This window comes from Haliotis rubra, unplaced genomic scaffold (assembly GCF_003918875.1).
Source record: "Haliotis rubra isolate DU_JTF1 unplaced genomic scaffold, ASM391887v1 Scf983, whole genome shotgun sequence".
Taxonomy (NCBI): Eukaryota; Metazoa; Mollusca; class Gastropoda; order Lepetellida; family Haliotidae; genus Haliotis; species Haliotis rubra.
In genome coordinates this window covers 298,398-322,593 of record NW_025767727.1, presented here as the reverse complement: position 1 = coordinate 322,593, position 24,196 = coordinate 298,398, and the positions used below count along the sequence as shown (strand labels likewise).

Below are 24,196 nucleotides of genomic sequence, written 5' to 3'. Positions count from 1 at the left end.
ACCCAGAGCGATATGTATGTTAGGGAGTGTGTGTGTGTGTGTGTGTGTGTGTGTGTGTGTGTGTGCGAAGGAGAGGGTGTGGCATGGGGTAGGCCTAGGGTGGGGTGGTGGCGGTGGGTCGGTGTTGGGGTACTGATAGGTCTTTCTGACCTGTAGGTAATATCGTTTATACTTTTTTGTAATGGAAATTACATAACAGTTTAAATAACTGACCTTAGGTACACTTCTTATATATGCTATACAAGGAGACACTGCTAATTACAATAAAACACAGACAGATGTGTTCACACAGACATGAACCGGTAGGTCCCTAATTTTAGTGCTCACTTGTATGAGTTATCCGACTGATCATAACTGAACAAATTTCATTATCTATACTTTCATAAAATATGATTACAATGTATTAATGATTCCCGGTGTAAATTACTGTTGTAAATGTGTGGACATGAACATACTTGGTATGACCTCTTTTTTGATTCGGAATACAGATATTATCCCATACGGACGTTTTCTCAAATTTCAGTTACCCGACGCAATATACTGTAGACCTATTTTGTTTCCATCCCTTGGGTAGACTATAGAAAGTTGTAGTGATTGCAATTAGCTCATAACTAAGCAGTTTCGATAATTATTGAAAGCTCACTACCTGACAGCATTTATGTTGCTCATGCGTTTTCTCTTTTGCTTTTGCTTTTTGTTGTCTAATTTGTTATACATTATATAATTATGTTAATCATTTTGTTATCTCATTATCATGGAATGTAATATGTACTTATTAATCTATCAAATCACCGAAACGTATTATCTGTATGCTTTACTGTTATTGGGTGAAACTGTTAAAAGTACCTTTGTACAGAATTTAGAGGAAATAGAAACTAAAACTTACTAGATAAATGGAAAACTAAATTGGATAAAGACCGCAAACAATCATTATTTATATTCCTCTTTCAAATTATCAGTGTGCAGATCAAGTACTAACATAAAAACTGAAGGATATATGGTGACAAAACAGGGTTCAATCTTGAATGTATAATAAATGTACCAATGTTTATTCTTTAACAGTATCAAGGAATGATGGGGTACGCTCGTGGTTAAAGCGTTCGCCTGTTAGGTCAAAAACCGGTGTTTGATTCACGACATAGGCACATTAAGACTGAAAATAAATTATTTTGATAAAAGGCAAAGATCTTAATTTCAATTGAAAAAAAGAGACGAAGTAATTTGGAAGATTCACAGACTAACAACATCTATATTGGGGCTACAGGTGCAGGATGCATCTTCAGTTATATAATCACATTCCACAAACATCAGATAAAGGTTTAAAAGACAAGCATATTTATTGGTATCTTGCCAAGCTCTGTCCTCTCTCAATGCAGTATAACCAGAGTGCTGTGGTCACTACCTCAGGTGGCCAAATTCAGCCATCCCATTACTTTACAGTATTTTCTTACAGACATATATATGGAAAATTAACTTTTACGGGTATGGAAAGAGTGGGGGGAAACACGTGCAAAGTATTAGTCGGCTGAGATTATCCTTCAAAAACATCATATGTACAACAATCACTTATCATTATGTGCAAACAAAGCATTACTTCCAGACAGCTTAACATCACCTTTGGCCGGAGTTCCAAATAATTTGACACCGAAAGCCTGTCAGTTAACGCAAAGGAAATAACACTTGTGTTTTAAAATGGGGCCTAAATCATAGTCACAATGAAGTGTAGGTTGCCATGCATTTTCTAGTCTGTCTCACAGTCCCTGAACCACATTATTTTCCTTAAAGCTTAGTCTGTCTCACAGTCCCTGAACCACATTATTTTCCTTACTGCTTAGTCTGTCTCACAGCCACTGAACCACATTATTTTCCCAACTGGCAAGCCCTCTCTGCAATGCTAAAGCCTTAAATGAAGCAAGTCTGGATCTCCTCAGGTCCAGGGTCTGTTAACATCTGCAAGAAACCTAACTCACTTTGGGGGTCGGGTTACAAAGTAAACAACTACCATGGCTGGCCGGACTGAATCTCGGGTCTCCCTGGGGCGCCTTTTCATTTTAAATGGGTTTGTTTGTTACTATCAAAATTATATATATTCAGAGACTAAGCGTTAGTCTATGTATTTTCCAATATGATGGAAATACTAATATCTACCAAATAAACTTCTAAAGGAGCCATCTTGTCGTAAGAGGCGACTAACGGGATCGGGTGGTCAGTTTCGCTGACTTGGTTGACACATGTCATCGGTTCCCAATTGCGCAGATCGATGCTCATGCTGTTCATCACTGGATTGTCTGGTCCAGACTCGATTATTTACAGACCGCCGCCATATAGCTGGAATATTGCTGAGTGCGGCGTAAAACTAAACTCACTCACTCACTCTAAAGGAGCCTTTCTTCAAGCAGTGACTTAACGCCATACATAGCTAGACTTGCTTAGATGATAGACTTCATATAAGGCATTATAGATATTTCACAAACATGGTACAGTACCCTTAGCCTCATTAGCTTATTGCCTCGCCACTTGCGAATTAAGCGTTGGCAGATGTAAATGTTACTGGAGATGTTGGTCCCGCCAGCTGTTGGTGTTTGGTATTGCACTCTATAACCCGAAACCCTGCAGTGAGTTTTCCTAGAGACGGAAGGGGAAAAAATATCGTTCTGTGACTGTGATACAGACTGGGACAAGATATGGAAAACCAAACATTTGGACAACAAACCATTGTTTGGGTCTTTTAATTGTAAATATGATTGAAATAGCTTAACCTAGATTTCGATATCCTCCGAATGTACATTTGGTGGAAAATATACATTTATCCCGAGACAAGGACGAATGTTTATATATAATTTAAGAAATGTAACAGCACTAGTATCCATTTTGTCTTTTGTCTTCTACCCGTCAGAACTAGATTAACAACTAGACTCTGATATGAACATATTTTACAGAAAAAAAAGTTCATAGTAAAAAAAATATATATTTTAATGAAAAGGAGCCCTGAGACTTTTTCCTGAAGCTGTGGAAATCTAGACTTGCCACATTTTGTAGACTTGCGTGGGCTTCGATATATTTGCTTCGGTGGTTAGAGGCCCGTATTGCAATTCTCGTGCGTTTGGCAGGCGCGTAGCAAGCCATTTCTTTCGTGTAAGCCCTATGGGCTGCAAAGCCTTACATTTAGGTGGTATTGAGGGCTTGCCTAACTTTCATTTTTTTATGAGACCTGAAGAGTTATCGTTTGACGTTTGATGATTTCAATACCTTCAAAATATTGTGGAAAGACTTTCGCCTGCATCCCCCCTTAAATTTCATTCTAGTCAAATCATATCACCTGAATATATATTCCTCATCTGATAAGGATGAGTTTTAACGTGTTTTGCTAATTGTATCTGAACATGCTGAAAGACATATTCTACTTCTAAAAATGCCACTCAAAGAAAGTTTTCCTCATCGTTGAAATTTAGGGGGGATACGGACGGAAGTCTTACCACCATGGAAATTGAAATGTGATTTCCTCATATACAAATATGTTTGGACATAGTTTACACATGTCTGCTGAATTGATACAATACCATACATCGAGTATTTGGTGTGTTTTTTTTCTAAAATAAATGATATACAAATGAAAAATAATCAACTGCATTTCAGTGATGATTCACATATAACCATGACTGTAACAAAATATCCTCATACATATCGATGGAAAAACAATCATCACTAAAAGTTATGACATGAAGAATAACCTGTTTACTGTACATGGTAATGCTTTGATCAAAGAATACTGCAGTCAAAATGATTCATAGAGGGATTTCCACTTTTTAAATGGAACGTGTTTGTAGGTATTTTTGGCAAGAATTAGAAGAAAAATTATTTTTCAGCAAAGATCATGTGTAATCTGTTTTTTATAATGGAAGCTACGCCCCTGTTTGCATGTGTTGTTGACGCGGCATGGACGCCTTGTAACATCACTGTTAGATTATGATTCACAAACACATGCCCATGATATGGTCGGAATCGTGCCAAGGATTAGCAGATATTTATCATGAAAACAGGATTTTTTATGTAGGTGGCTTGAAACTCGCTTTTACAAAGGCCTATAGGTTTGATCACAATACATTTCGTTTTACAGCTTCTCTTTTCTTAACATGCTCACGTCAAAACTGATTTAAATTCTAATCGTAGATTAAAGAATAACACAATAAATAGTATGCCAAATTATCGTTACCATGACAACCCTGTGATATTTCACCTTATGTAAGACAGTAATGCAGATGTTACTGTCGGCCGTGAATTTTGATAAGTTGCTTCATCGCTATCAATAAACACTGGGTATAGTATCTGTACAATTATATGTGTGATCAAAGGCCATATGATAGATTATATGGTCTCTGGCGTGATGGAGGAGAACTTGCGTCGCTAGTTTTCTCGATAATCTGAACACATGTATGTAGCGTGAAACCGGCAGATACCTTTAGAAGAAAGTGTTTGCCCTACCTGTGACAACGATGTCCCGTGTCTATAAAAGGGATATAATGTGGGGATGAATGACATGTACTTTTATCTTGTCCCGTTTATGATGATACATACTGCGATCTTTCACAATAATCCCTCTGGCTATCAGATTGAGGGTACGTTTTAAACATAACCGTTATTTCTATTATTGTATTATAACGTTCTTCGAACATTCTCCATATACGTCCGTCAGATACATCGCGCACTACCCTTTTCTCTTTTGATCTTCTCAAACGACTGTTACAAGTTCGAAGAATCCTGGTCAAAGTAGAAAAGTCTTAAGACTATTCCCTACAATTCTGTAACTTACACATTGTACCCTAAATGGGTAGAGCTTCCGTTCGGGGGAATATAAGAAGGACAACGATACAGTTATTTCCAATGTTGAAGAAAGCACTCCACTTACTTAGGAAAACACTGAGATATTGTATTCATGTCGGAATGATATTTTCAGCCCCTGTCAGATCTGAATTTGAACATGCGAGGTCTGCGTCAGTGTCAGACTAAAGGCCTACAAGATGTTTAGCAACACTTAGGCGTAATAGCCATAGACATTCTCCAAACAAGGGAATATATATCTTGTGAGAATGATTTCTCCGACAGGGAAATTTACAGCAATGCGACATCACAATTACTTACGTGATATTTACTTGCAATCTGAGCTATGGATCGTCAATTTAAACAGGACAATATTCACAAAAGGCACGGAGATCCAACATACCTCTGATATACTCAGAGAACGCACCCGCCTGTGCTATCCGGTCATAATCGCTACACGATAAAAACAATTTTTCATTTCCTGTCTCCCAGAATATATAATTTGATATGGCATTGTTTGTTATCGTATACTTTTGCGTTAGTGAAAGAAATGTGGGCAACTTTACAGTAATACAGTAAAGGCTGAGCGAATGGAGAAATAACATTGTTCAGGCACTGTGAGACTATTAAGGAAGGTCACATGCAGTGCAATAATATTCCAATTATGTACTGTCAAAACAACGTTTCAGTAGTGATGCGCGAGCTGAACAGACTTAAGAAATTACGAGTTGGTACGTGTGGTGTATTTGGCTGTGATCCAAGAGAGACAAAGTGCTATTCTATTGGGACAGCTAGGGACACTTGCGAGGACAAAGGGGCAACGCATCGCTCTTTGTTCACCACTGAACCTTTTAATCCCTCGAAACATGCACCTCACAAGATTTGCCAACACCACAGACAAGGCGTAACTGATACTGGTAGCAAGAGCGAGTGCAAGTTAATAAGGCGTGTTAGCTTGCGTAATACTGCTTTCTTTGTCAGGCTCTTTTGGTGATAAGAATATTGAGGTCATGTGAACGTTGATTTCAAACGTACTAAAATGTGTGAAAATGAAATTACATGAACCAAGTAATTCACATGATTGAAACATATGATCATCTTGCTTGAGCACAGGTAACATGAAGGTGTATGAACCGTTCATATACATACCCATGGAATCCGGTATGATACATAAATATCTAAGGTGTGTAAATATTTGCAAATTTGAAAATTTACGTGTGTTTCCCCACCTAAGTAAATTCACATGTTTCCAACCCGAGTAAACTTAGAACGAAATCGGACATTTCAGCACCCACTGAAATTCAAAGGAATGCATTGATAATACTGTATGATCATGTATTTACCGGGGTATCTGTTTTGCAAGTCATGTTTGGAAATCATTGACAATCCGGTCAGGGCATACATGAACGAGGTGCTTGTGCATACGAAAATGTACGATGAGCATATGTTTCAAAGGTATAGATTCATATGAAATATATGCCCGAACTTAGGAAATATCTGAAAACATACGTAAATCCGGTCATGGCATGTATTTCCTACTGTATTTACGTTTATTTCAATGGTTTACTATCCGACTTTTGGTCCTGTGTATCTTGGTATCAAGCTCCATCGAAATGGGAGGTTTGTAACAGCAATTAAAAGTTAAGTGGAAAATGCAACTAAAGCAATGTTTTCGCTGTTGAAAAAAAGCTCGCAATTTGAATTCACCTGTCTGATATCAGCTTTCGATACTATGATAGTCCCTATACTCATATATGATTCAGAAATATGGGGTTTTGAATGTCTATCGATAATAGAGAAAACTCACTTAAAATTTCTAAAATATGCTTGTGGTCTTCGAAACTCAACTCCCAATGTCATGCTTTATGGGGAATTAGGAAGGTATCCGCTATATATTAAGATATATAAAAAAATAATATCATTCTGGCATAAACTAGCTACAAACACTTTAAAACAAAATTATCGACCCTTTTATTCAATTTCATTATATCTTCTTCTCCAAACACTTCACCTAATTGAAATGGTTTAAATTTGTCAAACAGATCTTAGATAATTGTGGACTCTCAGAAATGTATGATTACCTGTTCCTGTGTTCATCAGAATGTATGATTACCCGTTCCTATGTTCATCAGAAATGTATGATTACCCGTTCCTATGTTCATCAGAAATGTATGATTACCCGTTCTATGTTCATCAGAATGTATGATTACCCGTTCCTATGTTCATCAGAAATGTATGATTACTCGTTCCTATGTTCATCAGAATGTATGATTACCCGTTCCTATGTTCATCAGAATGTATGATTACCCGTTCCTATATTCATCAGAATGTATGATTACCCGTTCCTATGTTCATCAGAATGTATGATTACCCGTTCCTATGTTCATCAGAATGTATGATTACCCGTTCCTATGTTTATCAGAATGTATGAGTACCCGTTCCTATGTTCATCAGAAATGTATGATTACCCGTTCCTATGTTCATCAGAAATGGATGATTACTCGTTCCTATTTTCATCAGAATGTATGATTACCCGTTCCTATGTTCATCAGATGTATGATTACCGGTTCCTATGTTCATCAGATGTATGATTACCCGTTCCTATGTTCATCACAATGTATGATTACCCGTTCCTATGTTCATCAGAAATGTATGATTACCCGTTCCTATGTTCATCAGAATGTATGATTACCCGTTCCTATGTTCATCAGAAATGTATGATTACTCGTTCCTATGTTCATCAGAATGTATGAGTACCCGTTCCTATGTTCATCAGAATGTATGATTACCCGTTCCTATGTTCATCAGAATGTATGATTACCCGTTCCTATGTTCATCAGAATGTATGATTACCCGTTCCTATGTTCATCAGAATGTATGATTACCCGTTCCTATGTTTATCAGAATGTATGAGTACCCGTTCCTATGTTCATCAGAAATGTATGATTACCCGTTCCTATGTTCATCAGAAATGTATGATTACTCGTTCCTATGTTCATCAGAATGTATGATTACCCGTTCCTATGTTCAGCAGAATGTATGATTACCCGTTCCTATGTTCATCAGAAATATATTATTACACGTTCCTATGTTCATCAGAAATGTATGATTACCCGTTCCTATGTTTATCAGAATGTGTGATTACCCGTTCCTATGTTTATCAGAATGTATGATTACCCGTTCCTATGTTCATCAGAATGTATGATTACCCGTTCCTATGTTCATCAGAAATGTATGATTACCCGTTGCTATGTTCATCAGAATATATGATTACCCGTTCCTATGTTCATCAGAAATGTATGATTACTCGTTCGTATGTTCATCAGAATGTATGATTACCCGTTCCTATGTTCATCAGAATGTATGATTACCCGTTCTATGTTCATCAGAATGTATGATTACCCGTTCCTATGTTCATCAGATGTATGATTACCCGTTCCTATGTTCATCAGAATGTATGATTACCCGTTCCTATGTTCATCAGAATGCATGATTACCCGTTCCTATGTTCATCAGAATGTATGATTACCCGTTCCTATGTTCATCAGAAATGTATGATTACTCGTTCGTATGTTCATCAGAATGTATGATTACCCGTTCCTATGTTCATCAGAATGTATGATTACCCGTTCTATGTTCATCAGAATGTATGATTACCCGTTCCTATGTTCATCAGATGTATGATTACCCGTTCCTATGTTCATCAGAATGTATGATTACCCGTTCCTATGTTCATCAGAATGCATGATTACCCGTTCCTATGTTCATCAGAATTTTTGGTTTCAAAAGTAGATACTCAATACTCAAAGATCAATATTTACAACAATAGCGATGTGAACTAGCGTTTAGTCCGAAAGGAAAATTTTACCAAAATGTTAAAGACAATCTATGCTTTGAAAACTACCTCTTCTTTCCCAAATCTATACATAATCCAATTCTTAGATTTAAGTTATCAAATCCCTATTTACCGATAGAAACAGGACGCCGGTACAACATTCTTAGAGAAAATAGACTCTGTAAACTTTGCGATTCTCCGTCTGTTGGGGACGAATTCCATTACCTTTTTAAATGCGAAGCTCTTCTCCAACAGCGGATAATGTATATTCCAAATTATTACTACGAATGGCCTAATCTGTTCAAACTTAAACGGCTATTTTCAATAAAGAAAACAAAGCATTTGAAAAACCTAGATAATTTTTAAATGCCTTGTCAAATGCCCTGAAATTGTAAACGAATTGTGATAATAATACTCTATCGAAGTATTCTATTATCCGCCATCTTGATTGTATATTTATGTTAAATTGTATATCATTATATTCTCATGTACCACCGTGGATGGGTTTTTAGAGAGTAAAATGTTCTGTTCTGTTCTGTTCTGTTAGCGAGAATGGTGATTAAATAGAGTGGTCTGACATCACCATTCTCGCTCAGAGTGATACACAATTTCACGATGCTCGTGCATTTTATCAGGGAGACTCTATAAAGGGAGTGGTCACTCCTCGGAAAGCTCCTAAGCTATGCCTCGGCTCGTCACGTGACCAGTGCAGCCAATATGGCGGCAGCGTAGTTTTTAAGATTGAGCCCGGTTTATTTTCAACAGCTGATTACATACGCTGAGTGTTGTGACAACTGAAAACCTACATGTAGAAGATAAGTTACCTATTCTGTCACTTCATTTTAAGTCAAATACTTGTTATTAGTGTCAGTATAAGTACAGTAGCTTTGTAGTAAAGTTTCAAGTGGGCATGTTGTAGCTCACTGGCTTCAATTCTCAGTACACAGCGAAGAAAGACTAACTTATATCGCTAAAAACTTCTTTCACATATTCGTTTAATTTTTAGAAGGGAAATATACCTTTTGTTGAAAGGTGTTTGCAAGTAATAGTGATATTTTTATAACTAAAAACATTTGTTAGGGTGTATTTGAGGTGTGTGAAAAATATGACATATCGCCGATCTGCCATTGAAATACTACAGGGCGTTGTTTGAGTGTTTCTAGTTAGTGTTCAAAAACATCTTTCACATACACCTTCAATTTTTATGAGGGGAATATACCATCAGGTGAAAGGTGTTTGCAAGTAATAGTAATAGTTTTATAATTTAAAAAAATGTTAGTGTGTATTTGAGGTGTGTGAAAAATATGACATATCGCCGATCTGCCATTGAAATACTACAGGGCGTTGTTTGAGTGTTTCTAGTTATTGTTCTAAAACATCTTTCACATACACCTTTAATTTTTATGAGGGGAATATACCATCAGGTGAAAGTGTTTTGCAAGTAATAGTGATAGTTTTTTGGGGTTTTTTTGTGAGTGTGTATTTGAGGTGTGTGAAAAATATGACATATCGCCGATCTGTTCTGATACGCCATTGGTGCTTGTGATGCTTGAGTGTTATAGTTCTAAAACTTCTTTCTTTCTTGTTGATCTTAGTATTTGACAAAACTGGAAAGGTGTTTGCAAGGCTTTGTGATAGTTCTAAACTTTCTGTTCTTGAGGGGGTCTGTGACAGTGTCAGTTAACATTCTGTCAATGCCCATGTCATTCCACACATGCAATAAGATATCTGAATTAGTTACTAATGTAAAAAAATGTCTCAAAGTAGATTTTTTATAAAAAGGACAGCTGATGTTAACATGTGTTCTACCGATAGTTTCGCGTTCTTTAACATGTTTGGGGAGGGATGGCCGTGGTGTATCATTTATTCTTTCATTCATTCACATATGTTCTTTTTCTTTTGTTCTTTTTCTTAATTTCTTTCATTCATTCACATAAAATTCTTGCTCTTAATTCATTCATTCATTCATTGTAAAATTCCGACCTATACAATACACTGGCTGAAGTACTGTTAAACGCAGCCGAAGTTGCGCTGGGACCGAACCAAGTCACTGTGTGCGTTGGAGCATGACGAGGCACACGTTAATTAGTACAAATGGTAAAGAAAGCAAGCGAGTGACCTATCCCTGTTGTAGAGTATTCCTGATTTTATGTAGGGTGCGTTTTCGCGATTCACTACAGACGTGATCATGAGTGTAACCTTACGTTTTTGTTAAACGTTTCTTTTTTTCAAACGTTTTGTTGTCGGCAACCATTCACCCACATGCTGGGGTTCAGCATGGATTGGTTTGTGTCAAATATTTTCCTAAAATTCAAAGTTTTCCTATGTCAAGTTTCTTTTTTTTTGAAGGGTATATAAACATTTTTTTGACTCTTCTATAAACATTGTTACAATATACCAATCATCGTGTCACCAATAAAATAAAGAAACACTTTACAAGAACCTCAATATATCTCTTATAAATGCTTTTTAGTCAGGCACCTATAGCTTTCGGCCGTGGGAGCCGTGTCAATTAACGCTTATCAGAGGGGTACACAAGGTCCGCAGTCTAGACTACCAGTTGTCCGACTTCCATTTCTGTGGAATCCGCGGTGGCTGAGCGGTCTAGGCGTCTGGCTTTGTATGCTGGCGCTTAGGTGCCTGACTCTGAGGGTGTGGTTTCGAATCCCGGATGGAACTCAACCCAAAAAAAAGTACTAGAATCTGTACTTTACTGAGAAAGTGTAATCCCAAATATAACATGTTACATTTGACCACTTTCTAAATTGGCATTGCGTATTTCACTTCTTGTTTTTGTCTATTCGTCACCGAGTTCGTGAGCCGGGATTGCAAAATATTCTTCCTATCATTGTAAATTTCTAACAGACAAATAATTTCACCTTCGGTGAAGTTAGGTTTCCGTTGCTTACGTGAGTCGGCCATCATGGATCAATCAAGGAATATGACGCGAAGTTCTTTGGCGCGATTTCTCAGGATTTCAAAACTTCGAAATCTAATTATAGCACGCTTACGCACAGCCGTAGGGCCGTGACGTCAGGCTTAGCTAAACCGTGATTAAGCCTCGGTTGTGCATGCTGCGTAAAAGGAAGGCAACGCTAAGGGACCAGTCATAATTTATGGCTAGGGGGGGAGGGAGATGGGTGGGGGTGATGATGATTATTATGGAGAAGCATGTACAATGTGAGTGACCCCCCGTAAAATTATGTACAAAGTAAGTGCCCCCCCTCCCCTTCCCATATGTTTTAAGCAAGTGTTGTGTACAAAATTGATGACTCCCCAGTACATGTGTACAAATTTGATGACCCCCCTACCTCACCAAAACAAAATGGGTGCCCCCAAAAAATCATCAAATTCCACCCCACCCCACCCCAAAAAAAAGCAACAACAAAAAGCCATAAATTATGAACGGTCCCTAAGCCTGGCGTAACGCTTTACGCCTGACGTAACCTACGCCTGAGATATGCATCCGGGCGGAAAAGCTGTCCTTGTAACTGCTAGTAGCAGCTAACAGTTGCTACCAAAGACCTGCTAGTAGTAGGTAATATTTCCTGGAACGGGTGGAGATATATCTATCGTCATTGTCACGTTTGTACTCGTCCGAAATCCTGGCCCGATGTACAGATGCATTGTAATCTTCAAAACGGTATGGTTTATCAACAAAATTACGGGCTTAAAGAATGTTGTCTGTACTTTATGGCATTTATGTTTCCATCAACTTCACAGATAGTTCCCACTCCAAATCAGGTAATGCATACCCAGATCATAATAGATACCTTGCGATGACATGGCGGATACATACATTCTGGGCGGTATGCTTCAGCTGACGATCTCTAAACAAATACTCGATTATTTTGTCCGAAGACAATCTGAGACTCATCACTGTTCAAAGATTATCTGATTCCACTGACCATTAACAGTCCATCTTCTATGGTCTAAATATCATGACAGCCTCTTTCCACGGTTCACTTTAACCCTGCATGATACGCATCCTCTTCACACCTCTCCCCTCATTATACATGAAAGTTATGGGAAAGAATTCCGCCCGTATCATTCTAGTCAAATCATATCACCTGAATTATTCTTCATCTCATAATGATGAGTTTTAAAAAGTTTGTTTTAAAAAAATTGTATCTGAACATACTGAAAGACATATCCAACTTCTGAAAATGCCACTCAAAGATTTTTTTCCTCATAGTTACAATTTAGGGGGGGGATACGGGCGGAAGTCTTACCAAATTATGTCCTTCAAAACACTTCCACGGTGCGAAGTAATGACTTTCTACCTCTCTCAGTGATCTTGGAGGGTTGCCCACTTCTTCGTCTATTTTCAACACTTCCCGTTTTCAAATATTTTTTCCATATGTAAGAACATGTAGTTCAGGAACTTCTAACAGTCTAGATACCTCTACAAATCGTTTTCCTTTCAGTTTTAACTCCACAACTAATGATTTCACATCATCTGTCAGCTCTGACGACCTACGGCCCATTTCTACATTCATCCCTTAGCGCTGGCGACACGAGAGCAGACGACAAAATTATGACGTCACAGCTCGAGCAGAGTTGTTGACGTTTCATCTCACACTCCGGCGCAGTGATGACTTAGCATAACATCACTGCCACAGGCTAATTTGCATATCACGTGACCGGACTTTTTCTCTTGTTTGTAAACAAGCGCGCATATTCATAATAAGAAGAGACTGGTCTTAGGCAAGCTTTTCGGCGCGCTCTTCACAATGTTTTACATTGTAACATATATATTCTTCCACAACTACGACAGTAAGGTTTATGACAATACATATTTAGATATCAATCTGGTTGCATCGTTTGCTCTCTGTTGGCTTCGATGACAGCACTTGAAGCCGTACTACCTATGTAAACAAAGGATCGCCACGCAAATCGAAACAGTGTTACATGTTTTAGGATATTTTCTCAGTGAAACTACACCACTCTATCAATGATGTTTAATTAGATGTGTAGGCTCGTCAAAAATAAAAGAGTTTCAGAAATATGTACATTTCATCAGAGACCATATACCGATATCGGTATATGGTCCCTGATTTCATTAAATGGACAGATGTGACGAACCGTCACATTTTTCTGGCCTGTGGCAGAGGTGCTATGCTGGCTGGCCGAATGGAACCCTGGGTAGGAGAGTGGTTTCATCTGGGGGTCGTCTCAAAGTCATACACAACGTATGTAGAACTCCGCGACGCGATATCACGTTCGTTTTCATTTCCGCGAATACTTTTGGCATGGGGCTGTAGCTGGTACTCGGCGCTATATAAATATACTAAATAAATTAACTGCGCTGCGGGTGACGCAGCGAAGATCGTTACCCAGTCAAGAATTATGGGATATCATCCAGGTATTTCCTGGGAAGAAGAAAAGCAACAAGGGAAGTCCTGTAAGAGGTCATGTGATAATCACGTGGTTATGGAGAACCCTGTGATGGCTGAAATTGGCATATAAAGAGAACAGTAGTGTACCTGATGACCAGAAGTTAATAACAAATGTAAGTTTGTACAAAGAAGTTATGTAGTTGCGAATAAGACCAGACCATCCAGCAGCTAGAATAGCCAGGATAGTCGTCAATAGGCTTGATAACAGTGTTACTGTTGGTACCTACATAGTCTGTCATACAGACCCTGAAACAATTAGATCCAAGACAGCCCACGCAAGTCTAGATTTCTACAGCTTCAGGCTGAAAATGAAGAAAGTCTCCTCATTATATTTTATTTCTTTTACTATGAACTTTTTTTCTGTAAAATATGTTCATTTCAGAGACTAGTTGTTAGGCCTACACCGAACGGTGTCTTTCAGTGCAATACATAGAGAATACTACACGAGGTCTCATTACATACGAATTATACGAAACGAGTGTCCTTCCTATGGTATCTGACCGAGCGAAAGCGAGGTCAGATAACATAGGAAGATCACGAGTTCGTATAATTCGTATGTAATGAACCGAATCAATATTCTATTATTATTACCCACGTCTTACATGCATTTAAATTGACAAAATAGCGTATTTTTGTTATGTTTTGGTTTTCAAACCGAAACCGGTTTCATAAAGAGGTTGCGGAAGAGTTTTGTACTGTAGTACAATATTTGCATGACGTCACACTAATGACGTCACTGCCATGGTAACCGACGTCACGATGCATGTCAGTTGTCATCGCCTCGTACAGCCTCCTACAGTAAACTACTCCGTTGCACCTCGTTTCTTGGTTTCCAGTTGCTTCATTGGCTAACATCACTGGTGGAAACATTGCGTTTATGTTTTCGCACGGATATAATGTCTCAGTTCGACTCACAATTAAACAGCGACACGGCAATGTTCGCAATGTTTACATTCCCACAATGCATTTAAGTTGTAGAATGAATGAATTCACGTGTTTGTTATGAATGAAAAAATAGTTACGTCAGAATGTGACCTAATTGAGAGGTCATCGGTTATCCCATCAAATCGTTAGAATTTCAGGTCAAGTCGTTACGACACAGGTCAACGCGATACGACACTCGTGTGACGTACGAGATTAATATGCAACTACCCATACGTTGACCACGTGGGTAATAAAGGTGTTGACTATCCATATAGAACTTGGTTTTCCCTCAGTATCACTGTCTCAGTTGTCTGGTATGGAGGGCGGGTAAACTGACTGAGGACAGATATATTAACAGCAACATTCTGAACTTGCGGATAGATGCAAGGCAAATATGTGCCAAACGGAAGAGTACCCTCCATTTTCAGTAGTTTTCAAGACTGTACTGCATCTCCCTGTACAACATCCTTTCATCTGTTTAAGTCAACGGAGGGTGTAGTTTGGATGTATTCCAAGAGGATTATAGTACCACTCATATAAGTTATCTATTTTATCTAGTAATCAAGTATGTAGAGAGTTGATATTTGTTCAAATCTGAAAAGTAACTTCAGTCAAAATACATCCCATCCAGTTTTTAGCTTTCAATTATCCTTATGAATTGTGTTAGAATACCTTATTCTCCTATGTTTGGGACCATGGATTCATTGCTAAGACATACTAAAAGAGACCAACATAATAGAAATGATTAACTTCTAAGTTATATGCAGTCACCAAATGCAATTCGAATGGCATGTCCAAATACACTGATCAGAACAATATTATGCCTTGCATCATAGTTTTGTATCATATTAATATGATGACGTAAACTAGACACCTTTCAGAACTTTCTTTTTAAAGTGATGTTCCAAAAGTTTATGAATGTTTATGTCAATGGTTTCAACAATTGTTTTATACTGCATACACCTGGTTGCCATGCTTTATATATATGGCATAAGTAAAAATATCAAAAATTTATTTATGCCTTATATGCCTCAATACTTGTCACTACAAACTGGTTTTAGAATTGTATATGATATCTGTTGATAAGACGTATCAGGGCTCCAGATAAGGGCCGTATCGGCGTATGTACGGGTAAAAAATATGCACGATACGGTAGGAAATAATTTAGAAAACGTAGCAGATACACACCACAGCAATGGTGTACGGTCTTAGAATCATTTACAGACGTATTTATTTAAAAAAAGTATTCAATTTGTTTTGTTGTTTATTGACCTGTTTACACAAGACTAGCAATGTTGTGGTGCATACATGAAACAAAACACAAGATTACTGATACTCCATTAAATTCCATTCAGTACTCTAAATGTACTCTTAAGGTTTTCCAGTACTCCTATATTGAAAAAATAAGGAGTACGTACTTCTGATGTTGAAAAATTATCTGGAGCCCTCATGTATGTTATTATATTGACATACATCATGCAGGATTTATGGTGAATTTACCGCTTCAAAGTCATATGGTAACTTTAGCTCTCGAAGGACTCTATGCTTTAAGCTTCCAGGCAGTGTTCAAAATCATAGCATTGGAAACAAATGTAATTATTGGTGATTCTCAAAAATACATAAGCTTATGTTTTTTTTCTCATATGTATTTGCAAATGCAGGAAATTATTTAGTCATGCTTCCAAAGTTGTGGGGGCAATGCCACCCCACTTCAAAGATGGGTGTGGCCAACTGACCCCTCTGACCCCCAGTTCCAAGCCTATGCGATATCACTGAAAACCCATATAAATACACCAGATACGGCACTCAATATCTTGGTTGAAGGTGAAGTCTGGAAATTATGGTTAGGATGTTCAAATTCAACTATGCTTCCCTCCACCTATGCACTGTAATATGGCAAGCCATTTTCACATATATGAAGAAATTAAAGATATCTTATGTCTTCTGTCTAAAGATATCAATAATGTTTTTTAAGATATCGGTAAATAATGCCGAAGGGGGTCAACGTTGTTGGCAGTACAGGTACTATGATATGTACCCCAGGTGTTCCCTAAACAAAGTCAAAATACAGAAACGTACCCGGTGCCCTAAACGGGAGATGAGTCCATATTCCGAAATCCAAAACCGAAACTTTGATCTGTGTACTTGTTCCCATTCAACTGACTGCAAGTGAAATTGTGCATTGTGAAACATTCATTACTGTGTATGGCTGTTTCTTATATAACGCAACCAAATAAATCTAATACAACAGTATGACAGTTCGATCAAGAAACGACACAGTGTGTAATGGAATCGCCCTAGAATGCGTTTCTGTATTCTGATTTTGGGTAGGGTACGTTTCTGTATGTACAGAAAGAGGAGCAGATAAGAAGTTACCCCGATTCCCACTATCTACCAGGAAGAACATGCTCCTGTTTTCCACAGATGGCAATCTTCGACACCTGAGCAACGCCTACACCTGGTTCTGTGATGGAATGTTTAAGTCCTGCCCGAAAGCTCTTCAAGAAGATCTACACAATACCTGCCCAGAATTAGACCGAGAGATGTTCCCTCTGGCATACGCCCTTCGACCCGACAAGAAGCAGACGACCTATGAACATCTGTTCTCCACACTCAGTACCCGTTCCTCTGTTCCTGCGTCGCCGACAACAGTGTTCATGGACTTGGAGACAGCAGCATGGAATGCAGGACTAGTGTTGTCAGTGTTTCCGGCCCTGAAGTTAAGGGTGTTTGTTCCACTATACACAGTGTGTATGGAGGCATGCCCAAGAGACGTTCCCTACAAGAGGAACCCCGCTGTTCATTCCTTTGTTAGATGTGCTGCGGTGCTTCCCCTTCTACCATCAACAGAGTTGAAGACTGTTGGTTCCTGACACTTGAAGACAGACCGTCAGAGGTGCCAGGTGTTGACAGGTTTGCAGATTAATGTCACAGACCAGTGGATCAACAGAGACAATCGGTCATCCTGGAACCACTTTGAGAGGAACCACGTTGAGGGATGGCACCACACGGTGAATGGGATGATGAAGACACCACATCCAAACCTGAACAAACTGTTAGCAACACTGCAGAGACTGCAAGCTGAGACTAAGACGAAGATCATTCAGCTCCAGTCATCTGGGAGACTGAGATACAAGAAACAGAAGAACCGCGATCTAAAGACGAGACACAACATGTGAAAATTAACTTTGTCACCGGTCAGACAACCATGGAGCAGTATGCCGATGCTTCATCTCACTGTTTGCATCTCTGAATGCATCTCAAAATGTAAATTAAAACATGCTTGATGCCTTAAGAAAATCATGAAAAATGATTTGTTAACAAATTGTTAACATGTTTATAGAGATTATTTTATCTGAAATGCTGTTACTTTTGCTTTCATTTTACAAACAAACACACACACTTGCATACATCATAATTGTTTTGTTCCCTTATTCGTTTCCATGAGTATATGTTTGATTTTCAACTACATGAAGTAGGTAATACCGGTGTTTCACATTGCCTATTCTTAGATTGTTAAGTGGTATTTTGAGTTTCAGGTTTGGGGTTGATTTAGACATTTCACAATTCGTTGGTTATGACTGCATCTGTCTGAAAGTTACCTGTTTTGTATTATAATTCTCAATATAACAGCTTAAAGGGGCCCTAACTTGATGACACTTGTACTTTCAGATGGCTTATTTGATTTGAACAACTCAGAGGTAATTGTTTGACAAGACAAGAACTGATCACAGTTGAGCACTGATGACGTCCCTGTCAATGATGCTACGCGTCACACTCCTATTCAGCCTGTATATCCTCCAGGTGGTAGCCAACCAGTTCTCACCGCACCTGTTTCCTCCAACCGGACCCTACTTTGAGGGCTGGTACATGAGACTACTGGATGTCCAGTCTGGCCAAAGCATCGGACTCCTGTTTGGTCATGTGCTTCCAAACACAAGAACCGACTTGACCACTCCACTTGTAGCAGCTTCCATCCTGTACAGTGGCGGGTGTTCCACATGCAAATTAATGTCCTACAATGGTTTCTTCAACAGATCACAGGTATGTTTGTATGCATGTTAGCTAAAATGTGTTGCAATATATTTTATCCAAATTAATAAAGTTGCCCTGTTTACTTAATATGGACATTCATTTAAAAGCAATTCAGCTTCTAGATGCTTATATATCCAATTTCCTTGTTTCCTTGAGCTGCAGGGAATATTGTATTTGTGTTTGCTGTTAGTACTATCCCAATCAAAGAAGTGCATTTTCCAAGATGGCGGCACTCCTGCAAGTATCTATATGTAACCAGTCATTAATATCAGATCTTATTTTTTTTTATTTCTTGTTTAGGCCAGACCAATTTTATTTCTTGTTTTACGGATGTTTGTCCTCAGAAAACCTAAAGGCAGGAGCTAAAAAAATAAATAAAATCACCAGTCAAAGTAATATTCCTTCTAAATACTCAAAGTATTTTACTTTTGGCAATTTATGAAGTGTATATGGAGCAAAAAAAATCTAAATAACATGTTCTTGTAAGTTTACATTTTGGGCCAATAAAAACATTAGGATTCTATTTTTTGAGCGAGGAAAATTCATTTTTATTATTTTTATTATTACTGAAAAAATATGACAGGGGGCTCCGTAAAATAAGAAATAGAATTGGTCTGGCCTTGCAACTACATAAAAATCTGAGGATATCCCACCACAGTCACATCAAAAGAAAACTTCTACATACCTTGACTGTGAATGAAATGACAAACAAGAAGTCAGCATTAGCCAGCCTGAAAGCAGCTTTCTTGAGCCATAAGGCACTCCATTGCAGTCTACTATTTGAATATATTTTGTCCGAGTTCTCAATCAAAAATTTGAAAACAGCACAAACGAACATTCTGGAATGTCTAGTTGATGGCAAAGATTCTGTTACAATGCCTCATGTGGGCTATGCAAAATACTTTCCATTCAAATGTTTGTTGCTTTTAAAAGAAATGGACAATGGTGGAATCAGTCATTTGACAAACAACTGTCATTTTGAATATCCTGTTTACCTCTTCCAGGTCGCATGATAAGAAAAGACTGTACAACTGTTACTTTCCCAGTCTGGTAAATGATGCTCTGATTTGTCATACCTGTATTCAGACCATTGTTTAGTAGTAGCAAGAAGTAAGATCTGGTTTTAATGAGATGAAAATATACAGTAATCAGGTGAGACGCATGATTGAAGGAGAGAAAAGGAGACTGGTATGGGTGGGACACATACTGAAGTGACTGAACCTGCCAGTGTAGAAGTCTTCCTGGTGGTGTGAGAGGTCATCAACAGACGATGTTGTGAGATCATCATAATGCTTGCCAGACAGTTCTGTCTTTCAGTTTGGGAAGAGGTGGAAATCTAAGAGTGCTAAATCTGGAGGATGTTCAATGATTGAAAGCCACAGTTTTGAATTGCAGCCTTTTCAGACCTGTGCACAGGTGCATTGGCCTAGTGGAACAACAAATCTTTGGTGATTTGTCCATAGCCTCGATCATGCAGTTTAGCAGAGTATTGACTATATTGACCTTTCAGGAGAATGTCTACTAGTAGGAACTCCCAATATCCGAGGGGTCACCTTACCAGTTGATGGAACAGGACCTCTTCACTGCTTCTGACTGCTGACATCAGCAGTATCTGGCTGACTGTCACGCACCATCCATGGTTCCAAAGAACTCCACAAACTCTCCTGTGTCAACTTCTGAACCATCTAAATTCTTACAAGAGATGATGATCCTAGAACTCCCAATATCCGAAGGGTCACCTTACCAGTTGATGGAACAGTCACCTTACCAGTTGATGGAACAGGACCTCTTCACTGCTTCTGACTGCTGACATCAGCAGTATCAAATAGCTCCTTTAACTCTCCTGTGTCAGCTTCCGAACCATCTAAATTCTTACAAGAGATGATCCAGGAGCATTTCCAGTCAGGAGTCGGAACCCAGCATATTGAAACCTTTGTCCACCAATGTTCCCAACTCTCTCATGAGTGCTGCTTACTGTATCTGCTGTGACATCTGGTGAGGCATCGATCTTCCATAATCATATCAAGTTGTTAGTCAACATCGTCGTGGTGATGGCAGTTGAAGGTTTTCCTTTACTTGTAACTTTTCACATTTTACTACAGCTGTTTTGAAAGAATAGGTCAGCTTTTAGCAATCCATCTTATTGTGCAAGCATGTGTTAACCCGAGTTTTGTTAAGCTGTTGATGTTTATGGAGTTGAATATGAATGTGATGCGACAGTGCCAAGATTTATCTGAGACACTCTTGAAATTCATGGTTATGTGCAAAAACACCCATTTGCTGACTGCAGGACACGTACATTGATTTAATGTGGCCCATTGTACCCTTGGGATGGTCCATTGTACCCTTGGACCCTTGGGATGGTCCATTGTACCCTTGGGATGGTCCATTGTACCCTTGGGATGGTCGGTCCATTGTACCCTTGGGATGGTCCATTGTACCCTTGGGATGGTCCATTGTGCCCTTGGGATGGTCCATTGTACCCTTGGGATGGTCGGCCCATTGTACCCTTGGGATGGTCCATTGTGCCCTTGGGATGGTCGGCCCATTGTACCCTTGGTATAGTCCATTGTGCCCTTGGGATGGTCCATTGTGCCCTTGGGATGGTCGGTCCATTGTGCCCTTGGGATGGTCCATTGTACCCTTGGGATGGTCCATTGTGCCCTTGGGATGGTCGGTCCATTGTACCCTTGGGACCAGGTCCATTGTGCCCTTAGGATGGTCCATTGTACCCTTGGGATGGTGCAGTTGGACCTTTGTAATACAATCAAAGCTAAGGCTCATGTAAATTTTAAGACTCACAGAAGAAACTAGAATCTGATTTTACTCATATAAAAAACATATTCCCCAACCCTCCTTTTATTTTATATATTACTTCATGATGTTACTATAAATAAGAAACAACAACATGTACATATTTTAGTTAATGAAGTTGTCAGCTACTATTATTGGAGACCCAGTGTGAACTGTTTATATGGAAATGTGGGAATCCAAATACTGATTATAGTAAAATGCACACATACCCATAAATTACAGCATGGAAAGATCATGGTTTCATGCAAAAATATTAATTACCACTACTTGTTTGAAAGTAAGTCCAAACTGTATCCATAGAAACAGGAGAAGTTAAATAAATTATGAGTTGAAAATATAAAAAGGCAGTATTGATCATTTTCTCATTGCACATGCAAAAATATTCATTAGTTTGCATGTTAATCCTCGGAAATGAAGATGAGAGTGGTCTGACTAATTATAAGATCCATGTAATTGTGGCAAAATGACAATTTAGATAAATTTCAGTATAGCAAAATGCACCATTTAAGCTGATGAGCAATGAATAAGTTTCATTGAAAAATGGTAAAATCCCTACCCTGGTTGTCTGCATGGAAACATAAGAAAATATAGTTTGTCTACATCATCTTGACTGATGAGCAATGCATATAACACGGTTCACTGAACAACTTTTTCCAGTTATGTCTGGGAATATTATGGGGACACGTACGCCAGCCAAAAACACTATGTCTCCCCTTTTGGCTGGGACACATAACCAGTCAGCAAAACCAACAGCTCTTTCATGGTTCATGTTCTGCCCTCGGAACTCGATCATAGATGGTTGCAGGTCCTAGTGTAGCTGCTCAGATGCCACCTTTGCCCTTTTGTAGAAACCAAATATATGTCAGTTTTTATTGTCTATATTTCTGTTATGAAAAGGGTTGTATTGGGAGACATGGTTGTGTGATGCTTGCTACTCTGTAAAGGACCAATTTGACTTAGAGAGCGACCCACACGACTGGTTCCCAACCCCATTTTCCCCAGGCAATGGAGTTGACTCACTATAACAGTTTCCAGTTCCAAGAGTAGACTTCAAGGCAGTTGTAAGGCATGATGTCATCACATGCAGTTTGATGATGTCATAACATGCAAAGCAATCATCCAAAGGTCTTATGTAAACCCAGGATTCTCGCTGTTGAAAATATGGACCTATTGAAACACGACATGAAGACAGAAAAGCTGGTATTGATGTTGACCCAGATGCCTGCACCATCACCATAACTCCACTGAAATGCCAAAAGTGGGGACCCATGTTCGAGTATCGCCTTAAGAATTTGGGATGGGTCATTTGTGAATCTCTTAATTTGGTTCAACTTTGTCCCAGCAGCTGCCTTGGAAACTGTCTGTATGCACAGGGAGGGGAGTATTAGGCCTAAAAAAAGGTTGTGGTTCCGATTATCCGACTGACCCTTGAATTCTGGTGCCGACCCTAGTTTTTTAAAGAGGTATGAATAAAATAAGCTTTCAGATACCACTGTTTTTGCCCGGCACCAATGGACATCGGTCATTCTTATAGAGAAAGTTGACATGATGGCCACAAGCTTGATTGAATGAACACTTATACATTGATAAATGTGTTATTAGTTCATACTTTACTTCTAAAAAAATTGTAAAAAAAAAAAGAGAATTCCTACCTACCTACCTACCCTAAATTTTAAAGAGGTGTAATCGGAACCACAACATTTTTTTATTTGGCCTTATGAAAGTTTCAACAATGTCTTCACCATGGTGTATGTATTGGCTGAAGCATGGACCTTGTGTACAGATGTCAGTCAAATGTATTCATTCCCACTGTTCTAATGGTTATTTTATTGGCTCCTCCAAGGGTAAGCATGTTTGAAACACCTGTTGTATTGTAAGTTATGTGTACCTGCTTCTTGTTTTCCAGCCTCCCCCAGTGCCCTGACCCAGCATCACCATCATCCCTCTCTTTTCTATGAATATGCCCTCAACTGATGATAGCTGAGTCAGTCATGTGATAGGAAGTGCCATCATACTGCAGTGAGGTGGTGTCTTTTCCAAGATGGCTGCATCTCAGGCTGTGGTATATTCCAGTGGAAGTGCTGCCATCTTGGAAAATCTGCTGTGGTGATGGATCATACCATTACTGTTTACAGAGTGCTACCCAACTCTGGGCAATCTTTAGTATTTGGACCCGTGAAGATCCGGGGTAAAATAGATCTTCCACAACCCATACTTGCCACAAAAGGCGATTCTGCTTGTAAGAGGCGGGTGGTCAGGCTCGCTGACTTGGTTGACACATGTCATCGGTTCCTAATTACGCAGATCGATGCTCATGCTGATGATCACTGGATTGTCTGGTCCAGACTCAATTATTTACCGACTGCCGCCA

The 24,196-nt window shown here is 38.8% G+C and overlaps 1 protein-coding gene across 3 annotated transcripts in view; it reads left to right on the top strand.

Annotated features, from left to right (window-relative positions):
- The window catches only part of LOC124265544 (tocopherol cyclase, chloroplastic-like), a 29,131-nt gene that overhangs the window by 1,900 nt on the left and 3,035 nt on the right, over window positions 1-24,196 (top strand). Inside the window, exons 1-2 of one of the 3 annotated variants that reach the window (XM_046700329.1) lie at window positions 13,996-14,165; window positions 18,649-19,020. In XM_046700329.1, the coding sequence (XP_046556285.1) occupies window positions 18,721-19,020 (300 nt within the window). In that variant the 5' untranslated portion in view covers window positions 13,996-14,165; window positions 18,649-18,720. Of the gene's footprint in view, window positions 1-13,995; window positions 14,166-16,412; window positions 18,244-18,648; window positions 19,021-24,196 lie in introns of those variants that run through there. The other 2 variants (XM_046700331.1, XM_046700330.1) reach the window with 2 other exon arrangements.